General features: G+C 38.0%; 4 protein-coding genes across 4 annotated transcripts; 2 read left to right on the top strand and 2 right to left on the bottom strand.

The window, feature by feature from the left end:
• LOC18774012 (SMR domain-containing protein At5g58720) lies at positions 2,614-8,408 on the top strand. The gene is made up of 11 exons (XM_020566290.1): positions 2,614-3,707; positions 3,962-3,987; positions 4,253-4,369; positions 5,175-5,260; positions 5,950-6,182; positions 6,399-6,475; positions 6,549-6,605; positions 7,187-7,254; positions 7,335-7,441; positions 7,540-7,610; positions 7,912-8,408. Exons 1-11 carry the CDS (start codon positions 3,125-3,127, stop codon positions 8,032-8,034), a joined length of 1,548 nt encoding a protein of 515 aa, XP_020421879.1. The 5' UTR covers positions 2,614-3,124; the 3' UTR covers positions 8,035-8,408.
• On the bottom strand, positions 9,366-10,349 carry LOC18772856 (NAC domain-containing protein 101). Its single transcript, XM_020565099.1, has one exon. The coding sequence runs from the start codon at positions 10,347-10,349 to the stop codon at positions 9,366-9,368; it is 984 nt and encodes a 327-aa protein (XP_020420688.1).
• On the bottom strand, positions 11,317-13,290 carry LOC18774331 (peptidyl-prolyl cis-trans isomerase CYP19-4). The gene is made up of 7 exons (XM_007205854.2): positions 13,083-13,290; positions 12,829-12,907; positions 12,591-12,638; positions 12,474-12,497; positions 12,000-12,182; positions 11,802-11,877; positions 11,317-11,606 (listed from the first exon to the last, which is right to left on the bottom strand). Exons 1-7 carry the CDS (start codon positions 13,146-13,148, stop codon positions 11,468-11,470), a joined length of 615 nt encoding a protein of 204 aa, XP_007205916.1. The 5' UTR covers positions 13,149-13,290; the 3' UTR covers positions 11,317-11,467.
• On the top strand, positions 15,576-19,273 carry LOC18773213. Its single transcript, XM_007207376.2, has 11 exons — positions 15,576-15,681; positions 15,842-16,140; positions 16,506-16,612; positions 16,712-16,837; positions 16,968-17,064; positions 17,559-17,633; positions 17,712-17,794; positions 17,879-18,025; positions 18,169-18,241; positions 18,339-18,687; positions 18,820-19,273. The coding sequence occupies exons 2-11, from the start codon at positions 15,843-15,845 to the stop codon at positions 18,893-18,895; spliced, it is 1,431 nt and encodes a 476-aa protein (XP_007207438.1). The 5' UTR covers positions 15,576-15,681; position 15,842; the 3' UTR covers positions 18,896-19,273.

The raw sequence follows: 19,785 nt of genomic DNA, 5'->3' as shown, positions 1-19,785 counted from the left end.
CTGTCAACCCAGGTATGGATCTTGAACCTCTCGAGCTGTTCTAGCTGCCTGTTGGGTAGGATTAGATCGATTCGTAGCGTAGCCATCGGATTTTTGAGATTGAAGTTTCAGTCGATTTTCGGCCTCCGTTTTCGGACACTTCCGGCCACTTTTTGGGGTAGGTCCAAGAACAAAAGTGGCTCCAAATATGGTGTTTTACCTAGGGTAGGAGTTTGGAGCCGTGATTTGAAGTTTTTCCGGCGAGCCGAAATCGCTTTAGACACCCATCGCTGCCGGCGCGTGCTGGGGCGCTTGGGTGAGGGTAGTGCAGTGGCACTGTGTCTTGTTACGATCCTTATGTTGTCACGAGCGCATAGGATTTTGCGGATCTCAATTTGGATTCCGTTTGAGCCCCGAACGGATTTTCCATATTGTGCGATTCCCGGGTTCAATATTACCGAACCGTTGGATCGTGCTCAATTTCGGATATGTTGTTTCAGATAATTTCAGAATCGTGTAGGATTTGACGGATCATGAATCGGAGTCCCGGATACTCCGAAATCGCGAACCCTGGGGCTAGGGTTTGGAAATTTTATGATTTCACGATCGTGGTCAATCCGATCGTCAGCTTCAGACCAAACTTGCAGGATATGGTTCCTTAAACGTGAGGAACTTAAAGGAACTCTCAGATTGGTCATTGGAGGTCGTGGACCCCACGGGGTTCCGTCTCGACCAAGGTGGAAGTTTATCGCTTAATGAAGTCTTGAGTCTTTTCAGACGATTGTAAATACCTGAAATACCTAAGTGGGCAGAAAAATGACTTTAAAGTTAGTGCACGCACTTCTAGAAGTCGGGGGGTCAGAGTTTTACTTAAAAAGTTATACCGAGCAGTTTTATTAATCAAACATTCATAATGGTTTACCCAGGCACCCGGGACCAGACAGGCCCGCAGGAGAGACCGTCAGGAGGTCTAGCAAGTTCGGACCAGGAGTGAGTGGACTTTCTTTCATAAATGATTTTATATAAATGAGTTATATAAATGCTTTATATAAATGAGTTTATATGAGTAAACTTCATTATTTGATTTTGAATAAGTTTTACCGAATGTTTTCCGAGCTTGATTTGTGCCGTCAAATATCTTTATTTCTATGCTGCTTAGTTGAACATGGTAGAAAGTGACAGAAAGTAGAGTTGAGATTTATATCAGAGAAAATAGCAGCTTAGTTTCAGACTTGCCAAATACAGTGATTTATCAGATTTTTCTAAAATATTTATTTTTAACCACCGTGTGTACCCAGTTATGGTGATTACCCTCAGATGGACCGATGTCTACGGACATCCAGTCTATTTACAGTTCTATTAGTGCACTTGACATTGCCTCACGAGTTTCGGGGACGCTCGGACCGTGAGTGCCAGGATTTGCGGCTCGGCAGACTTGGTGTCCCGAGACCTGCCAGGATTTGCGGCTCGGCTGACTTCGTGTCCCCGAGACCTGCCAGGATTGTGGATCAGGCTGACTACGGTCCCCTGAATCCTGCCAGAGCGGCTCGAGTTGACTTTGTGTCACCGAGACCTGCCAGCGGATCAGGCTGACTATAGTCCCCTGTATCCTGCCAGGATTTGCGGCTCGGATAGACTGTGTGTCGCCGAGACCTGCCAGGGGAATTGATGGAATTACAGGGGTACATCCGAGTTGTAGTTTTGATTAATTGCAGTGCTTTAATTCAAGTTTTGAGTACATTGCTTTATTGCAGGTTTGATTTCAGCACTTTTATGCAAATTGGATTTCAATGCTTTCATGCAAGTTTTATTGCTCTTGAAAGCGATTGCATATATTTCTATAAATATGTAACTGCGTTGACTTTCATATGTTTCCAAGATAGTTTAGATATTCAGTTTTACTCAACTGTATTTGATTTCATTGTTTTTATGCGAGAAGTATCGAGTTCGAATATGATTTACATATAATGCCTTGAGTTTAGTATGCTTTAAATGCAGAATACGTGTTGGATTTATTTCCTTATTTTTACACCGGGGGTTAGTATATTCTTAGATATTTTATGAACCTTTATTTTTGGTCCACTCACATTTTCAACTGTTTTGCGCCCCCAGGCTGTAGCGTGCACAAGACACCCACCACCGGGCCATCGTGACTTCCGCGCCTTCTGGTTCAAAAATGTTGGTATGTAAACCAATTAAGTGATCCGTAAGCTATCAAAATTGCTCTGATATATTGCCCTAGAGTGAGAATGGAACTTTTGGCATGTTTATTGAAGTGCTGGCTGTTGGTTGTTTGGACGATTATGCTCGTTATAACATGTGTAAGTTTTAGATTGAACGAAATTTAGGGGAGACTCTGCCGAAATTTCGGTAGAAGTCAAAGTCAAAATTTTAAGAAAAAGGGCAAATAGGTCTTTCGTGCTCGACATTTGCCAAGTGTCGGACACGCACATGGTTCGACTTGAATTCCAAAGCGGAATTTGATTCGGGTCCTGTCAACTGATGTGTCATGCCATGTCAATTAATGAATGTTGTCATGAGGCCACTCACTAAGAATGCTAGGGATTTATAATTTATTTTTTAATTGACATGGTGACATTTATTAATTGATATGGCATGACACATCACTTGCTACATAAGATGATCAGTTAAGATGGTCAATGTTGTGTGTCTAAATAGCATTATTTTAAAAATTCCGTCAGATGAGAATTTCACTCCAATAATTGGTGTTAGAAATGGGGCCCCACATCCCATAAAATGGCTGAGTCCAATCCTTTTGGCCTTTTTACTTAGCTTCAGAATTCCAAAAGGTCGTCCCCCAAAAAAACAAAAAAAAAATGATTCCCTGTCAACCATTCGCCAACCATCACCACCACCACCTTCTCCTCCTGTTATTTTCAGAAATCCTCAAATTAGCCAAGCTCCCTTCTCTAATTCTCCATCTGTGCCCCCTCTCTGCCTCTCCAATTTAGGGTTTCTGATCCGATCCTCCCCCGGTGCACCGACCTATATCAGAAACCCTAATCCTCTCGGAAACAAAATCATCCCTGATCGTATTCTATTCTCACGCTAGGGTTTTATTTATCATTATAATTATCATTTCTGATTCTCTTGGTTACGTCAAACCCTAGCTGTATCTGCAGCGATGAAGCACACGAAGAGGAGAAGGAAGAAGAAGAGCTCGGTAGATCCTAAGCCAGTCTCCAAAGAAGACGAAGGCCAGAAAGTGATCCGCGCGCTTACAGAGGTCTTCTCCTCGGTTTCACTCGACGACGCCGTTTCTGCGTATCGCGAAGCCAACGGTGACCCGAACAAAGCCGCAGAGATTTTGGAGCGAGCTGTGGTTGAAAGCTCCGAAGAGCCGTTCACGAGTTCCACAACGAGTGGCGTTTCTGGATCGGATGCGGGTTCGAGTTGGGGCTCGGGCTCGAGCTCGGGTTCGGGTTCGTCAGAAGGGTTCGAGTCAGGCTGTATTCAGAATTTGGTGAGCGAGAAGGGTTTTAGGGGTAAGCAGAAGAGGGTTGTGGCGGCCGCGGGAACGGTATCGACGGTTTTGGGTAAAGATTACGTGAGCTCGAATCCTAGGAGAGGTTCATGGTCGACGATGACGAAGCTGAAGGGTTTTGGTAATGGAGTTGCTGCTGGGGAAGAAGATGCCGAGCAGTTCCTTTGCTCTATGCTTGGAGATGAGTCTGAGCTAAGCTTGGCTGTTGTTAGAGATGTCCTCTGTGAGTAGCCACTAATTTTTTATTTTATTTCCGAGCTAAGTTATTCAAATTGTTGTATGTGTAGTGTTGTATAAACTATGATTTACATACTAACTGAAGCGAATCCCTGTAGAAATTTTTTTTACTGTTTTATTTTTATTTTTAAGGTCTTTTGTTCTGTAAGTTTGAGTCTTTTGTTCTGTAAGTTTGAGTTGAGTCGAGTAGAATAGGATATGTTGTATGCTGTTGCATGACCTGAAAGTTTGTTTTTGCAGGTCAGTGTGGGTATGATGTTCAAAAGGTACTAAGAGCATTGTGAGTCGGAGCTTATCATTTTTTTTTCCTCTCTTCTAAGGGCTTGCATATGTCGGTTTGAAGATGAGTTAGTTGTGGCTAGCGTGTATATAGAGTTTATATCATCTTTCACTGAGTGCTTAAGATATTTATGGAACATTTGCCAGGGGGCATGAGCATTATGGAAATTTTGTTCGAGCTAAAAGAAAATTCCTATTTGAACCTAATGGGTTTTCTGTTATAATCTAATGACCATTTATATGCTTCTCCAGGCCTTGGATGCATTACTTGATGTATCTTCTTCCTCGATTGAACAGTCCAGTAGTAGTTCTAACAATAGTTTGATTTTTAAAGAAGATGGTAGATATCGCATCGATCAGTCTGATACTGTAAGTACTATATTTTGTGTCAAGGCATTTTTGTTAAACATGATAGTATAAAATTGTCGGGTTGTGCTTTTGGTTCTTTTTCGTTCAATAGTATTGTGTCACTTTATTATTCTGAACATTATTTTTTGATAGTTGATATGCAGAGTTTAACTGCACAGGTTTCTGGTGGCACTCATATTTGTTATGGTGTGAGTCTGTAGGTTTGTGCTTCTGGTGGTTTGCGTTTTGTTGATATGACTGCCTTTAGTTTCTTACTATTCAGGACCATCTAGAGGCTTTCTTGTCCTTGTCTTTTTGCTAAGATATTTTTTCTTATCAGTCCCCTCACCAGAAGTTACTTTTGTATTTACCCTATGTTAGAATAAAGACTCCTCTGTTCACATCTTGACAAGTAGGGGACTGAGTTTGTGGAGGGTTTGGGTTGGTTGAACTCATGTCAAATATACATGACTAACATAATGTTATTTAGATGTGTCTGTACATCATCTGATTGTGAATTTGCAGCAAACATCCCCCATCCCTTTTCTTGTTCTTTCTTAATTTAGTAGGATGTAGTTGATACATTTTCCAGAGTGTTGTCTTACTGAAATTGAGATGTTTATGCTGTCTTCTGTAAGAGCCTAGCGAGTGGCTTTCCTGTATGGACTTATGAAGGATAACGATTGATAGTTTAGTTTATTTAACTTTTTTGTGAATTATTTTTATACTGTTGGCTGCTAAATTTTTTACATATACTTTTCTTTTTTAAATTTCATAATAGTTGGTTTTGTGCTTTGTCTATATTGATTATGGAATTTTGTGACAGCTGACAGATAGGGCATCTGATTGCACTTCTCATTCATCTGAAAGCGAGCTCCAGGATAATATATGGTATTCCGGATATACTTGCCGGTAAATTATTCTAATTCGATGCTTCTGTCTTCCATTTTTCTTTTCTTTCTTTTCTTAAACCAATTAAATCCTTGATCATTTCATTTTGAGTATACAGTATAGTTATAGTGATAAATCTTTTTATTTGCTCCCCCTCTCCTCTCTCTCTCTCTCTCTCTCTCTCTCTCTCTCTCTCTCTCTCTCTCTCGGCATGGCATGGCATCTATTAGGTGTTGTGTGGCAGTGTAGGATTTTGATGGTTAGGAACACTGCTTTTTATGCCAATTAGCCATCTTGCATCAAGGATGTACATTGTAACTTTATGTTAAAACTTGCTTGAAGAGCCTATGCATTTGGATAGCATATGATGTTAGTTTTGTATGAGGAGAACCTTTTGTGAAGCAGCTTAAGTCATTGGAGTTTTAGTCCTTTCGTTTTTTCACTCTTGGGGTAATTCCAGGAGATACCATTGATATTTGTCTCAAACCATACATATACATATTTTTCTATCTGGATTCATTCAGTTTGTGCCACTTATGGTAGTAAGTATTTCATATACCATTTATTTGCTATTATGCAGATTAGGCAAATATGTCATGGCATAAAGCTTGTTTAGGTCCCTTTATTTGAGGCTAAATGTTATTCTCGTTGTGAGAATGTTAGAAGCGTACAGCCTGGTCTCACAAGCTAAGTTGCTTTCTTCGTTTTAGGAATTATGCAAAGGTTCTTGCTAGTTCTGAAGCTCAATCACCCGTCAGCCCAAGAAGTACTCCAGCAGAACTCCCTCAAAAGGTGTTGGAATCTTTGTTTAACATCACCAAGAGTCCTGAATATGAACCAACAGCCATGAATTGGAAGAATGTTGTAAATAAGTTACAATCATTGGCACCCGGGTTTGATGTTTGCACTTCTAGCTCTGCAGAAGCACAGAAGGAGACCTTTGGTATAGAACTTTGATTTCCTGATGTTTCCTTTGAAATTGCATCTTCCCTTGTACGAAGGACTTGTTTCCTCTTACATTAGTGATTAATTTCCTCATAATTAAGGTTTCATTTTTTTAATGCTTCTTTTGTTTACTTTTTAATGAATCATTATTTACCCAACTGTAGCAGTGTAGTTGCATTTATTCTTATGTTTTTCTGTTTCCCTTTTCATTTAGTTAAAGGAGACGAGTATCATGCATTCAGAGGAACTGCAAAGGAGCACTGGGATTCAGTGAGGTCGCATTATCAGAAAGTAAGATGGTTTTAGCACCTTACTTTTATTGGTTATTTTAGTAACTTACTGACAAGAGCGCATTTATCTACAGGCTGCAATGGCATATTCAAAAGGATCACGGGAATACGCAGGTTACCTCGCTGACCAGGTCTGTACTTCTTTAAGAGCATAATATTGCAAGTTTGTTGTTTGGGAGGTGTGCTTTCATTGGATCGTTTTATAATGATGTAAGGTTGTTGTTTGGGTGGTATGCTTTCATTGGATTGTTTTATAATGATGTAAGGTTGTTGTTTGGGAGGTGTGCTTTCACTGGATTGTTTTTTAATGATGGAATTTGAGGCATGCATGTCATTTTTTGCCAATGATGGAGGAGTGGTTGGCACAATGTGTTAGATAGATGTTTGGACTTCCTATCAAAATTATTAGTAAATATTTGACAATAGCTAAAGTGTGCTGTTTGCGCTTTCGTTGGTTTTTTTCCCTATCAATTTCCTTATATGAGGGCTAGTAGGCTGCTCAATGGTCTAGGATAAAATCATTATACAAACTTAATGATTTAACAATCAACCACCTAGGCTAAGTTCCTTCGATGCCAACTCTATTTGTCAGTTTAAGTTTGTTTGTATTTTCTAGAGGGCCAAGCCTCATGAAAAGCTGTTGTCGTTTTTTTTTCTTGTTTTTGTATCAAGTTGAGATATTTACCTGACCTCTTACCTTGCATTTGGCCAGGGGAAGGTACAGACAAAGTTGGCACGAGAGGCTGATGAAAGGGCAAGCCAGGATATCTTTAAAGCTAGGTTGGCATGATATATTCGTTGCCTTTTTCAACTCTACCTTTTTCTTTGTAGACAAACTAAACTAATGTTATAATCTGCAGAAACAAGGGCATAGAAAATATGATAACAATTGATTTGCATGGACAACATGTCAAACAAGCAATGAAGCTTTTAAAAATCCATCTCCTATTCGGAACATATGCACAATGTAAGTGTTTTCTACCCCACTTTCTCATTTTAAAACAAATTTGCTCTGATAAATTGTTAGGTATTGTGAGTTCAATTACTTTTCTATGTTTGGTCCAGCTGTTCAATTCCTCAGGGTCATCACAGGGTGTGGGTCACATGGTGTTGGAAAGTCAAAGCTGAAGCAATCGGTATGGGTTTAGCTGCTCCGTTGCATTAAATTTGTTGGAAAATCAGGCCTTGGTGGTTTTAAAATGCATGTAAAAATGATCAAACTGGTGCCTTTGTTAATTTATGTGCAAATAAAATGTTCTTTTAACTCATGATGGTGCCATATTGTATGTGCTAGTGAATTTGACCTTTCCATCTTTTATTTTTTTTTAGCAAAAAAGAAACGTATGTTTTTCATTGAATTTTTTTAATCTTCAGCTTTATAGGGACAAAATCTTCGTATGCATGCGTGATACATTATGTACTGTTTGCCTTGCACAGGTCATCAAACTTATTGAGAATGAAGGTATAAAATGGAGTGAAGAGAATCAGGGAACGGTATTAATCAAGCTAGGTGCACAGAAAGAGTTCAGCTTTCTAGATTCGGAGAGTGATCCTGAGTAACCCCCTTTAACATAGCAACTGAGTATGATCTCTTTGCCGGAACAAGCGAATTAAACCGTAACGAAGACTAGTTTATGTAAAACCATCCACAGGTTGTGTTTCGGGTCATTGTTTGTTGTCACAGCTGTTAGGGATAGTGTAGTGAATGTAATGTTGAAGGTCGATCAGGTTTCTCAGATGTTGATATTCATCATTTTACATACCATACCATAGGTGGCTAAATTATTTATTTGAAAAAGTCCAGCTTAGCTCACGTTGCTCCTTGTACTTACCGTGTGTAGGGCATGTATATAACTTGAGAAAAAAACTGTAATTTAACTTAGTTGTCAATGACCTGATACACTCCATCAAATACATACATATCCCTTGTTTCATGCGGTTTAGTGTTTTTAATTTTGTTTTTTGTTGTATTTTTAATTTTTTTAATTCATTGGAGAGAGTAGAGAGATAAAGGAGAATTAAAACTAAAAATGATCTGTTATTTTTTTCTTTTAGTGGCAAGAAACTGAAATTATCTATAATTGACTTTCGTTTTTGGTTCTGTTGTGCTTGTGGCCAACTTGGCTAAGTTTGTCTGCCATTCTTCGGTTTTAATTTCAGAAGTTGCCTTTTGTATTCTTCATCGTTATGCAATGACATTTATTATCTTAACTTCTTTCTTTGATTAAAAAATAATATAAAACTATCATATATACCGAAGAAACTATATGAATTAAAGAAGAATATGAAATTTAAAGAAAAGCTAAAAGTTACTTTTGATCTTGTAGTTGGGTACTTCAATCATTTTTTACCATGTAGTTTCAATTCTGTCAATTTTGCCATTGTAGTTTTGTATTTGTAGCAATTTTAGGACATGTTAGTATTCTTGTCAATTTCTTTCACGATGCAATGGGCAATTTTGTCAACCTAAAATCCTTGAGCCTAAAAGTTTGTCTGAAATTCTCCCCGTTTCATATTAGGGCTTGAAATTCAACCACTAATCCCAATTTTTTAAGAACTTTAAACCCAAGTGACCAATTTCAAGCCCTAATATGAAATTAGGGGAGTTTCAAACGAGCTTTTATATTCAAGGATTTTGGGTTGACGAAATTGCCCTAGCACCGTCAAAGAAATTGATAGATATACTAACTTGTCCTTGAATTGCTACAAATACGAAACTACAGGGTCAAAATTAACGGAATTAAAATTACAGGGTCAAAAGTGATTGAAGTGCCAAACTACAATGATCAAAAGTGACTTTTAGCCTTAAAAAAATCATATATACCAAGAAGGAAATTACAATGTGCCTCTAGTGTACTAAGAAAGGAAAATTCACAATCTTTAAAAAAAATTTACAAATTTCCAAAATATTTTTCAACTGTTGAACCAATATGTGATGTCTTTTTGTTGGTTGCATATATATTCTCCAAACCACTTGAGTTCCAAGCATCCACTGTCCTATCAGAACTTAGCAAAGGCTCTAGGGTTTCAGCCATCTGAGGCAACTCCAATGACAATGGTTGTGGCTCTACTGTTGCCAACAATTCATTGACGTCAAAAATATATTCTTCATCAATCAGACCACCATAGTCGTAGCATACCGGAGCAGACGCAAAGTCACTGGTGATCAACATGTTATCTTGATTATCACCACAAATATTATTCGAAATCGCATTATAATTAGTGTCGATTATCAACTCTTGATCAAGATTATTATAGACGGTACTTAGGCCAGAAGTTCTGTGTGGTTCCTCATCCTCAATCTTGATCCTTGGTGATCCCAATCCTTTTCTTGCCTTCTTGTTTGAGGGTTTCTCCTTCAATTCTTGAGTTGAATTATTTATTTTGTTCCAAACCCTGTTGTTCTTTTTAAGTCGGCATAGCACAATCTTTTGTGTCTCTTGATCAACAACAAGACTATATTCTTCTAACAGCCACTTGCCGTGGTGCTCACACCCTTCGTTCTCGTACCGCAAATTCCTTTTTCGCCCGATAGGGTTTCCAGTCGTCTCGTCGTAAACCTTTTTGGAGAAGGCTTCGCTCCAAGTACCTCCGGCCTCAATCTTGCGTTTGATGCGCGAACCCTTTGGGCTTAAATTCTTGAGCTCCGAGAAGAAATACAAGTCTTCGTCAATGAGGTCAGGTCCTCCGAAGATATCCCAGACCACCCAGGGCTCTGTTTCGCCCAAAAGATTGAAGTCATGCACAATGTTGCTGTACAACGCCATTAATGGCTGCTTGGCTATCACTTTCTTGTAGAGGAAGTAACTGATGAGTTCTTGATCGGTAGGGTGAAACCTAAAACCCACCAGCCGATTACCACTATAATTAGTCATTGTTAGCCTATTTGAAAGCAATTCACTCTCTCTCTCTCTCTCTCTCTCTCTCTCTCTCTCTCTCTTTGTGCTTAAATCTTTGATCAGAAAAGGAGAAAGAAAGACTGACTTGACTTTGTGTTTGCTTGTGAGTGATTTATAAGCATGCGGTGGTGTTTCTTTTCCTAATTATGTTGGGTCTCGGATTCCCGTTTTGAATCTTTATTTTATGTTGGCACTTAGCTCTCTTTTATTTTATCACTTCTTGTTTTCCTAATTATGTTGGGTCTCGGATTCCTGTTTTGAATCTTTATTTTATGTTGGCACTTAGCTCTTCTTCTTCTTTTTTTCTCTTTTTTTCACTTTATTATTTTACAGGCTAAAAATTTGTGAGGCACCATAACAAAAGGAACCTGTAACCTGAATTTAAGAAATTAATAAACAATATCATGCTGATTAAATAAAAAGAAAAAAGGATTCGGAATCCTCTCTTAATCACCTTAATCTCCCAAGCTACCTAAATTTTGAACCATAAAAAAAACCAAGTAATTAAAATGACATCCCACGAACTCATATTAATTATAATTTTTCTTTTGGGTTCTTTAGAAAGAACTTTGTTAGTAAACCCCAGCTTGGCTTGTTCATCAAAGACCCAAACTTTCTTGAACAGTCCACGACCAATCCTCTTTAAAATCATGTCATTGGAAAATAGACTTGCAAGAAAGTAGCCATCACCTCTCTCACCGACAGGCTTGAAAACCCACAACCACAGAGCTCTCAACTCTTCTTCCCACCAACATTTTGATATTTAGAAACAGATCCAGGCTCAACATAATGGGTTACCATAAAAAAAAAAGGTGGGTTGGGGGTTTTCGATGATCTTTGCCGGATTTCACAGCCTCACGATTTCATACTTGAAACGTAGTACTTTGTTGTTAAAAGGTTAGCGAGGTTAGGAGAGTATGGAAGGAGTGGAGAGAAGAGGATCGCACCCAAAAAGAAGAGCTTGAAATATCCATTTCAAATTAAGAAATCTATAGGTACATGAGTTATAACATCTTCAGCGATCTCAAACATGGAAAATTAAATAGAACAGTTACAACTACTATCACTCAATATGTGGAGAAAGACAGCAACATCTAGAGAGGAAGTTCGCCACTGTCTGCGATCACAACTTTGCTCTTGGGTGTGCCATTCTGATTTCCTTCGGCTTCAATCTTGTAAACCACATCCATTCCAGACAGCACCTTTCCAAATACAACATGTCTGCCATCCAACCTGTAAATAGGGAATCAAATATTAGTTCAGAAACTTCAGAGCAACTCCTGATGAAGTCAGTAGTTCAACCCCAATTCGAATGAGTGCAAAGATGCAAATATGTAAGGTGAGGAAACCATGCATCAAGCAGCAGATGATAGCTGTTTTAGAAGTTTTTTCTCTTTTACAAGTATGCATGGATGCACATTAAATTACCAGTTAGTTGTCACAGTTGTGATGAAGAATTGTGAACCATTGGTGTCGGAACCAGCATTTGCCATTGACAAAAGCCCTGTACACAAGAGTCAAGTGATTTTTGTTCACATCAGCATTATGACAGGTGGCAACCATCTATTCCATTCAGAGAAAGAAAAAAAGGAGGGGGGGAAGGAAGGAGTTGTATTATTTGTCTACCTGGGCCAGTATGCTTCAGCTTGAAATTCTCATCAGCAAACTTCTCTCCGTAAATTGATTCTCCACCTCTTCCATCACCAAGTGTGAAATCACCTCCCTGAATCATGAAACTGGGTATAATCCTATGAAATTTGCTACCCTTGAAATGGAGAGGTTTTCCACTCTTTCCAATGCCCTTCTCCCCTGAAATTATATGGAAAACAAAAAGGAAACGAAAAACATTACAAAGATATATTTATATACATAATATATATTTATTTTTTCTGTTTTGGGGCAATACAGAATACAGGAAGATTTCTATATATCTACCAATTATATGCATCCTCCCATTGTAAATGTCCAGTTGTTAGCAAGCTTGAAGGCCTTAACCAAATTTCATTTTATATACATTTCTGATGATAAACCCCAAAAAGTAGATACCACAAATAATCTATTACGCTAAATACAAGGAAATGAAGATGAGTGGCTGGTTACCTGTGCAAAGGGCTCGAAAATTTTCTGAAAAAAGAAAAGGAATAAGTTAGTAATGTCCTGCAAATGTAGCTTTGAACACAGAACCCACCTAAAATGAGTGATTATTCACTACAATACCTGCAGTCTTGGGAACCGTCTTCCCAAAGAGACCGATTACAACCCGACCTGAAACCCAGTGATCAGAACAGTATCAATATCTGTTAGCCAAAACAAAAAGTATCACCAAAAAAACAAAAAGACCTCTAAATCATCACTTTGGAATCCCCAATTTTCATTTGCAAACACTCTATGAACATAACCACATTCCCACCTCTACGATCTAATCAACAAACTATATTACGAAGTAAAAACATACCAGCAGGCTTGCCAGCAATCTCAACATCAAAGAAAACTTTGTGGGTCACTTCCTTCAGATCCTCCTTTGACTTCTTTGCCTGAATGATCATCAACCCTCTTCATCAATCACTGATTTCAACCAAGTTTATGTATTTAAAAAATTACAGAAAAAAAGATATATATATATATATATATATATATATACCCAATAGGCTGCAATTGGATCAGAGTGATACTGTGATAAGGAATTAAGCTAATATCAAAAAAATTCACCTGGATGAGAGCTAGGGTTCCAAAGAGGACCAGGGTGCAGAGCAAAAACGACGTCGTCCGAGCCATCTCTTGCTTCTTCAGTTCTTCAAAGTCTCAGTGTTTCAGTCTCTCAGATTCATTTGTACACATTCATTCTAGATAGAGGAATCTTAGGGTTCAGTGTCCCAGCCAATATGCTTTCGACACGTAGGAAATTTTGGTGTTTTGGTTGAATGCGATTGGTTGAGCCGTCTATGGTGCCGTCGGCAGTCTCAAACTTTATGGATGTCAATGGATACGGGCCGATTTCTGAGAGCTGTTTTGGGCCTAGGGGCTGAATGGTGAGATGCATTTGGGCCTACATGCGTCATAATTTTTGTTTCTGTCAACAATGGTGCTTTTTTTGTCGGTATCAACAATAGTCGCATTCTCTTGGAAATAGGAACCCATACTTTCCAATTATAGACAATAAGTGCAAACAAATAAAATTTGTGGTTTTGATGATTTTTCTTGTATATGTGTTAAACTGTAATTTGCAAGAATAAGAACTGTCTTCTTATATGAAATAATGCAAGTATTATCTAACTTAGTGAAAAAGCTTGACTTGTAGATCAGTGACTATGAGGATTCGAATCTGAGACCACTAGTCTGCAAGTTAATATCATTTTTCACTGGATTAGTCCATGTTGACATATTTTTTTTCTTAAAGGGAGTTGATTTCTCACTTCTCTTTTGTTCACTTACACTCAGTGGCGGACCCAGAAATTTTTTAGTAGAGGTGCAAAATTGATTAAGTATGAAAAATGGTTTTTCTGAATAATCATTTTCTCAAGATAATTTTTGGCGGCTTTTATTCCTTACACATCAAATAAGAAAATTTGATTTTATGGGATTTTAGTATGAAGTATATATTGACTTAATGAGCCATCATTTTTAGCATAAATCGTATTTTGCACTAAAACCAATTTTTCATATTTTGATTTGGTAGGAATTTGATTTTCTAGTATTTTTATTTGAATCCAAATGGTGGGTACTTCCTTATTTACATTGTAAACTTAAGTAAATGGAGTAATATAAAAATAAATTAAAGTAAAAGGACAAAGACATTTACTTAAATGTTGAAAATGGAAATAAGGTAATCTATACACCAGTTGAGCAAAGGGGCAGTTTGAAGCACCTACAATAGTTTTTTTGGCCAAAGGGAGGTGCAGCTGCACCTCCTTGCGCCTTAATGGATCCGCCTCTGCTTACACTCTCTTCCCTTATATGGTATAGTAAAAAACATTTGAATTATATGGTGAGTGACCACAAATCTCTTGGACCCCTGTAGTCCAAGAGATCAGGACAGTCCCGATCTCTTGGACCACAGGAGTCCAAGAGATTGTGGTCACCTACCGTTGGATATTAATCCAATGGTTCAAAAAAAAATTTTAAAAGGAGTGCAAGAGTGAGTGAACCGTTGAATTTACATCTAACGGTGAGTGACCACAAATCTCTTGGACCCCTGTAGTCCAAGAGATCAGGACTGAAAAACAAACAGTCCCAATCTCTTGGACCACAGGAGTCCAAGAGATTGTGGTCACCTACCGTTGGATATTAATCCAATGGTTCAAAAAAGTTTTTTAAAAGAAGTGCAAGAGTGAGTGAACCGTTGAATTTACATCTAACGGTGAGTGACCACAAATCTCTTGGACCCCTGTAGTCCAAGAGATCAGGACTGAAAAACAAACAGTCTCGATCTCTTGGACCACAGGAGTCCAAGAGATTGTGGTCACCTACCGTTGGATATTAATCCAATGGTTCAAAAAAGTTTTTTAAAAGGAGTGCAAGAGTGAGTGAACCGTTGAATTTACATCTAACGGTGAGTGACCACAAATCTCTTTGACCCCTGTAGTCCAAGAGATCAGGACTGAAAAACAAACAGTCCCGATCTCTTGGACCACAGGAGTCCAAGAGATTGTGGTCACCTACCGTTGGATATTAATCCAATGGTTCAAAAAAGTTTTTTAAAAGGAGTGCAAGAGTGAGTGAACCGTTGAATTTACATATAACGATGAGTGACCACAAATCTCTTGAACCCCTGTAGTCCAAGAGATCAGAACTGTAAAAACAAAATGTAGTGTAAGTGAATAACAAGAGAGTGGAAAAATCAACATCTTCTCTTAAACCTTTATTTTAATCTTTATTATTTCCCAAAAGAGAAAACCTTTTTTTCCCTTAAAGAGCAAATGGAAACATTCATAAAGTAACTAGATTTCAGTAGAAGTTGTGATCAACCTTTGCATTATCGTGTTCAAGTTGTGCTATCATGTAGTCCCAAAAATTATACACCCCAACCACCAATCCAAAACAACATGACAATTCATAAAAAGAATTATGGGACCCCATCAACCACATCATTTCAAGCTCGTTGACGGACCACTTTGTGGGACCACAAGACAAGACCAACAACACGTTGTGGGACCCCATAAACTAACCGTCACGCACCAACTACCATTCCCCATGGAGAAAAAACCAAAGAAGGAAATCAGAAAGAGGACTTCTTGGTGAGAGTGTCACAGCCTCTTCACCACCGCCTTTCCATCTTCAATGGCCGACTACTTCCACTACACTCCTCAAGGTGAGTGCTAAAAAGAGACTGAAACACCATTATTTCTTTTCTTTTTATTTTTTTTCAAAATATTAATATAACTTTGTTTAATAATTTTGCATCTTTGCTAATTGCTTTGCATAATAATAACAGCCCAAGATAATCAATTTTGGTTGTTTTTTGTGTTCAGAATGGAAAACCCAGAACCAGATCAGGGTCAACATGTTTCTGGTCCTTCTTCTTCTTCTTCTTCTTCTTCTTCTTCACCATCTAGCTCACAGGTGCAAGATGAAGAAAATAACAGGCCTCAAAATGGGGATGATATTTATAATGAGCAGAGCCAACACAATCATATTGAACAGCAGCAGCAGAGGATTTCTAGGACTTTTACTTATCATATGAATTTGTTGGTGTCTGATGTAGCAGCATCCGAGATGAAGGATGACGTTTGGTCTTGCCTTGTTGTGCTTGTCACGTTTTGGTTCTTTGGTCAGTTTCCCTTTCCATCCTTTACTAGTTTTGGGCATTGCTATGTCAAAAAATAAAAATAAAAAAATTTCCAGAAACCAATCAATCCATTTCGCTTGTGCCATGTGCATTTAAGGATAGGGTTGAATTTGGTTCTTTCATAAATGGTATGAAATGATCTGAAAGTTTTCATTTTGCTATATTGGTTTTTCCCATGGGATCCAAGCAGACAAGAAGAGCCTAACTTGCACCCTCTCTTTTTTCTCTTCTTTTGAAGTTTTTCCTTCTGTTGTTGTTACATAATGAACTCATTTACTAATGACTTGAGCAGCTAACTCATTTGGTTTGCTTGGATTGCTTGTTGTTTCGATTTTCCTCACCCGCAGCATCCATGACTTTGATACTCGGTTTTTATGGATCGGCCAATTTGAAATTGGGGCCGAATTGCTCACTCCTGATACAACCTAATCCCTTCTTTGTGCAATCCATTAAGGTGATTCAATCTCATAATTCTCATTTTACCTCTTTTTTTTGCTTTTTCCTTTTTGCTGCAGCTGTTAGTGTGCAGTAAACTCATTTAGTCCATAAACAGGCACAAGAACTTGATGAGCCAAAACCTGGGCCAATGTTATATGGATTCCACAAACCTCCTCCCCTGGATGTTGAAGTAGCTTGGACTGAAACACATGACACACCTGTGCCAGCCAATTATCACAAGGTAAGATGTTTGCCATTTACCGTATAGTATCTATAGTTTCTTCTCTTCTCCTCTTCTCTTGTCTTCACGCAAATTTTTTTTCATATGTTTTGATTGATGGGATAAAATTTCTTTTCTTTTCATGTAACAGGAATGGATATACTTTCTAAACAAAGGGTCTAGAATAGATATTTTTTACCGTGTAAAACCTACAAGTTCCTTGCCTTTAACCCTTGTAGTCGCACAAGGTAATTCCCAACTTCTGCTCTTCAAATTTGGGAAATTTTGTTATTATGATTGAAGTACCTCCTCCTCTATGGTTATCTAAACTTTACGGCATCAAGGTCTAGGCTTGATGTCAAATCAATTAGTTGAAGAATTGGAATAATGTTCTGTGGCAACTTCGTTGCTACAATCATCTAAAGGTCATGCCAACAACAATCATCAAATACTTTTATAAGAATGCAAACTTGGATATTGTTCTCGAGACTAGGACTGATAATTAACTACTTTTAAAGAAATTGCATCCTATTAGTGACCCTTCAAAACTTCTCCAATTTCTGTGTCTTGCTTCCTCTGCTGCTCTTGAAACTAAACCGCTTTCCCCTGAGGCCAAATGTCTCTACTGCAGGTTGATTATCTAGCCCTTATTGTAGGGGGAAGCCTTTTGTTTTTTCGGTTTTCTTCTCTTTTTTTGGGAAATGTGTTTTCGTGTATTGAAAACTTTCATCTGAACCTGCAGGTAGTGAAAGCATGGCTGAGTGGATAGAGGATCCATCATATGGTAACGCAACATTGTCTTGGAATATAATATATGGTGAGCTTCATCAATCAATGCTCTATCCTCCCTTTTAGCACCAATTAGATTGTTCTAAGCAACCTGGTTTCTTCACAGAAAGTGGTAAGATCCAGCAGGAAATTCCAAAGTCTTCTAATTATTATATTGCAGTAGGGAACTTGAACCCTGAGGATGTTGAGGTAATTATTCAAATGTGTATGATTTGTTGCATATAATTATATATCCATAAATAACCATTAACAGCTTTATTGACCTTCCAACAGGTAGAGTTGGAATTCAACATCAAATCTGCTCTTTATAACACAACCGAGGCGTATTACAAATGCTCCTTAGATAACCAATTATGTAGCTTAAAGCTTTCCCTCTTGGGGGCAAGTGCTGTTGTCATAACTTCTCCAGGTCCTAAAGAGGTAATGCAAAAGACTCTCCCTTGCTAGTTTTCTCTCTTCTGCCACTTTTAGGTCTTCAATGCAGCTTCCAATACTTTGTCACGATAAATGTGTTCTTTGAATCCCAATCATGTATCTTTAATCTTCAGTCATGATTCTTCCAGGGTGACCCAGACGATGACTGGTACATCAGACTCTCTTATGGACCGCGATGGATCATGTATTTTCTTGGATCAGGTTACTTTCTGTTTGCCTTCATATACTTCTCATAACACTGATTATAAAAAATAAAATAAAAAGGTCTACTAACACCTACCTCTATGTTTGCGTATAGGTGTGATGACTGTGCTTCTCTTAATGGCCCTTAGATTTTGTAATGTATTCCAAAACTCTGGTGAAGACAGAATAGAATTTCAAGCAGGGGAGGCAGAATCCGAACGAACCCCATTGCTTTCACCGAAAGATGACGATGTTTTGAGTTGGGGTTCATCTTATGAATCTGTTTCAAATAACGAAGAAGATTTGGAAGAGAGCCTTGAAGTGAGTTCCCTTGTAGGAAAGTCAATAAATGAAGGGGATAGCAACAATACTCAGCGTCTTTGTGTTATTTGCTTTGATGGTCCAAGAGATTGCTTCTTTCTTCCTTGTGGGCACTGTGCTGCCTGTTTTACTTGTGGAACAAGGTATGTAAATCTACATCATGGCTCTTAAGACACCATACCTTGTTGAGCATAATCACTAATATTAATCAAATCACTGTAACTTCTGCTAAATCAAAGAAGCGTTAGATTCTAATTAGTGGATTCACCGTGCAGGATTGCCGAAGAGGCGGGTACTTGTCCCATATGCCGTAGAAGGATGAAGAAAGTGAGGAAGATCTTTACAGTCTGAGCTGTGTATATAAGTGAGCCAAGTTTGTAGGAGCTCCCTTGCACCATACTTCTTAATGGTCCATTGTGGATATTTTTCACTAACAGATGAAGTTGTGATTTGTATTGTGATATGATACTTTTCTCTTTTCCTCTTTTTCTTTCATTTCTTTTTGTTTGTACACAATTCATACGGTTTTCACATGAAGCTTTTGAGGAGGCTGGCAACATAATGCAGTTTACTTTCCCTTATTCTGAAGTTTGGGATTTTTCTCTGTATCAATATTGTAGCTTGATTTTCCAGATGTGTATATCTCACACATGTAATTTGTTCATAAACTAAAGCTGATTTTGTATAATTCAAATGTTTCATACACCCTTCACTCGATTTGAAGATGAAGATTTTTCCTACTATTATTGGTTATTTTATTTAGCTTGATCTAGAAGAATCAAGTGCAATTTGTTATAAACAAGAATTAAGGTAATTTTGTTTAGTGGTCATCAAGCTTCAAATATACCAAAACAAATTAAAACCAAGGTTGGGTTCAATATACAATGAACTATTTTCACCCAAAAAAGTACAATAATAAACTATTTGAATTTACATGACAGTTTGGCAGTGTGTCAGATTTCATTTTCTCTTCCCAACTTTGACGAAATAAAAAATAAACCTACAAAACCAAAACAAATAAATAAAATTATCAAAACCACAAGGATCGAAATTGTAATTTCCCTAAATTAAAATAAATATTTTTATGAAACGAGGAATTCGAATTCCGAATACAAAATACAAGAGAGAATGTAACACTCCAAACCAACTTCAAGGAATGATGGGATTGGACAATTTCGCGGTTAGGAATTGACTTAACCCACGTCTGCATAAGCTATTGTTTAGTGTCCGAAGAATTTTCT

The sequence above is a fragment of the Prunus persica genome, chromosome G6 (genome assembly GCF_000346465.2).
Source record: "Prunus persica cultivar Lovell chromosome G6, Prunus_persica_NCBIv2, whole genome shotgun sequence".
NCBI lineage: Eukaryota > Viridiplantae > Streptophyta > Magnoliopsida > Rosales > Rosaceae > Prunus > Prunus persica.
The sequence above is the reverse complement of the archived record's forward strand: the minus strand, read 5'-3'. Positions and strand labels throughout refer to the sequence as shown.

Excerpts from the sequence above, each read along its gene's own strand:
- LOC18774012 (XM_020566290.1), top strand. The coding sequence starts at position 3,125 with ATGAAGCACACGAAGAGGAGAAGGAAGAAGAAGAGCTCGGTAGATCCT. Across the intron at positions 4,370-5,174 it reads GCATCGATCAGTCTGATACT|CTGACAGATAGGGCATCTGA; the intron begins GTAAGTACTATA and ends ATTTTGTGACAG. Across the intron at positions 6,606-7,186 it reads CAGGTTACCTCGCTGACCAG|GGGAAGGTACAGACAAAGTT; the intron begins GTCTGTACTTCT and ends GCATTTGGCCAG.
- LOC18772856 (XM_020565099.1), bottom strand. The coding sequence starts at position 10,349 with ATGACTAATTATAGTGGTAATCGGCTGGTGGGTTTTAGGTTTCACCCT.
- LOC18774331 (XM_007205854.2), bottom strand. The coding sequence starts at position 13,148 with ATGGCTCGGACGACGTCGTTTTTGCTCTGCACCCTGGTCCTCTTTGGA. Across the intron at positions 12,908-13,082 it reads GAACCCTAGCTCTCATCCAG|GCAAAGAAGTCAAAGGAGGA; the intron begins GTGAATTTTTTT and ends ATGATCATTCAG. Across the intron at positions 12,639-12,828 it reads GATTGCTGGCAAGCCTGCTG|GTCGGGTTGTAATCGGTCTC; the intron begins GTATGTTTTTAC and ends ACTGGGTTTCAG.
- LOC18773213 (XM_007207376.2), top strand. The coding sequence starts at position 15,843 with ATGGAAAACCCAGAACCAGATCAGGGTCAACATGTTTCTGGTCCTTCT. Across the intron at positions 18,242-18,338 it reads CATGTATTTTCTTGGATCAG|GTGTGATGACTGTGCTTCTC; the intron begins GTTACTTTCTGT and ends GTTTGCGTATAG. Across the intron at positions 18,688-18,819 it reads TGTTTTACTTGTGGAACAAG|GATTGCCGAAGAGGCGGGTA; the intron begins GTATGTAAATCT and ends TTCACCGTGCAG.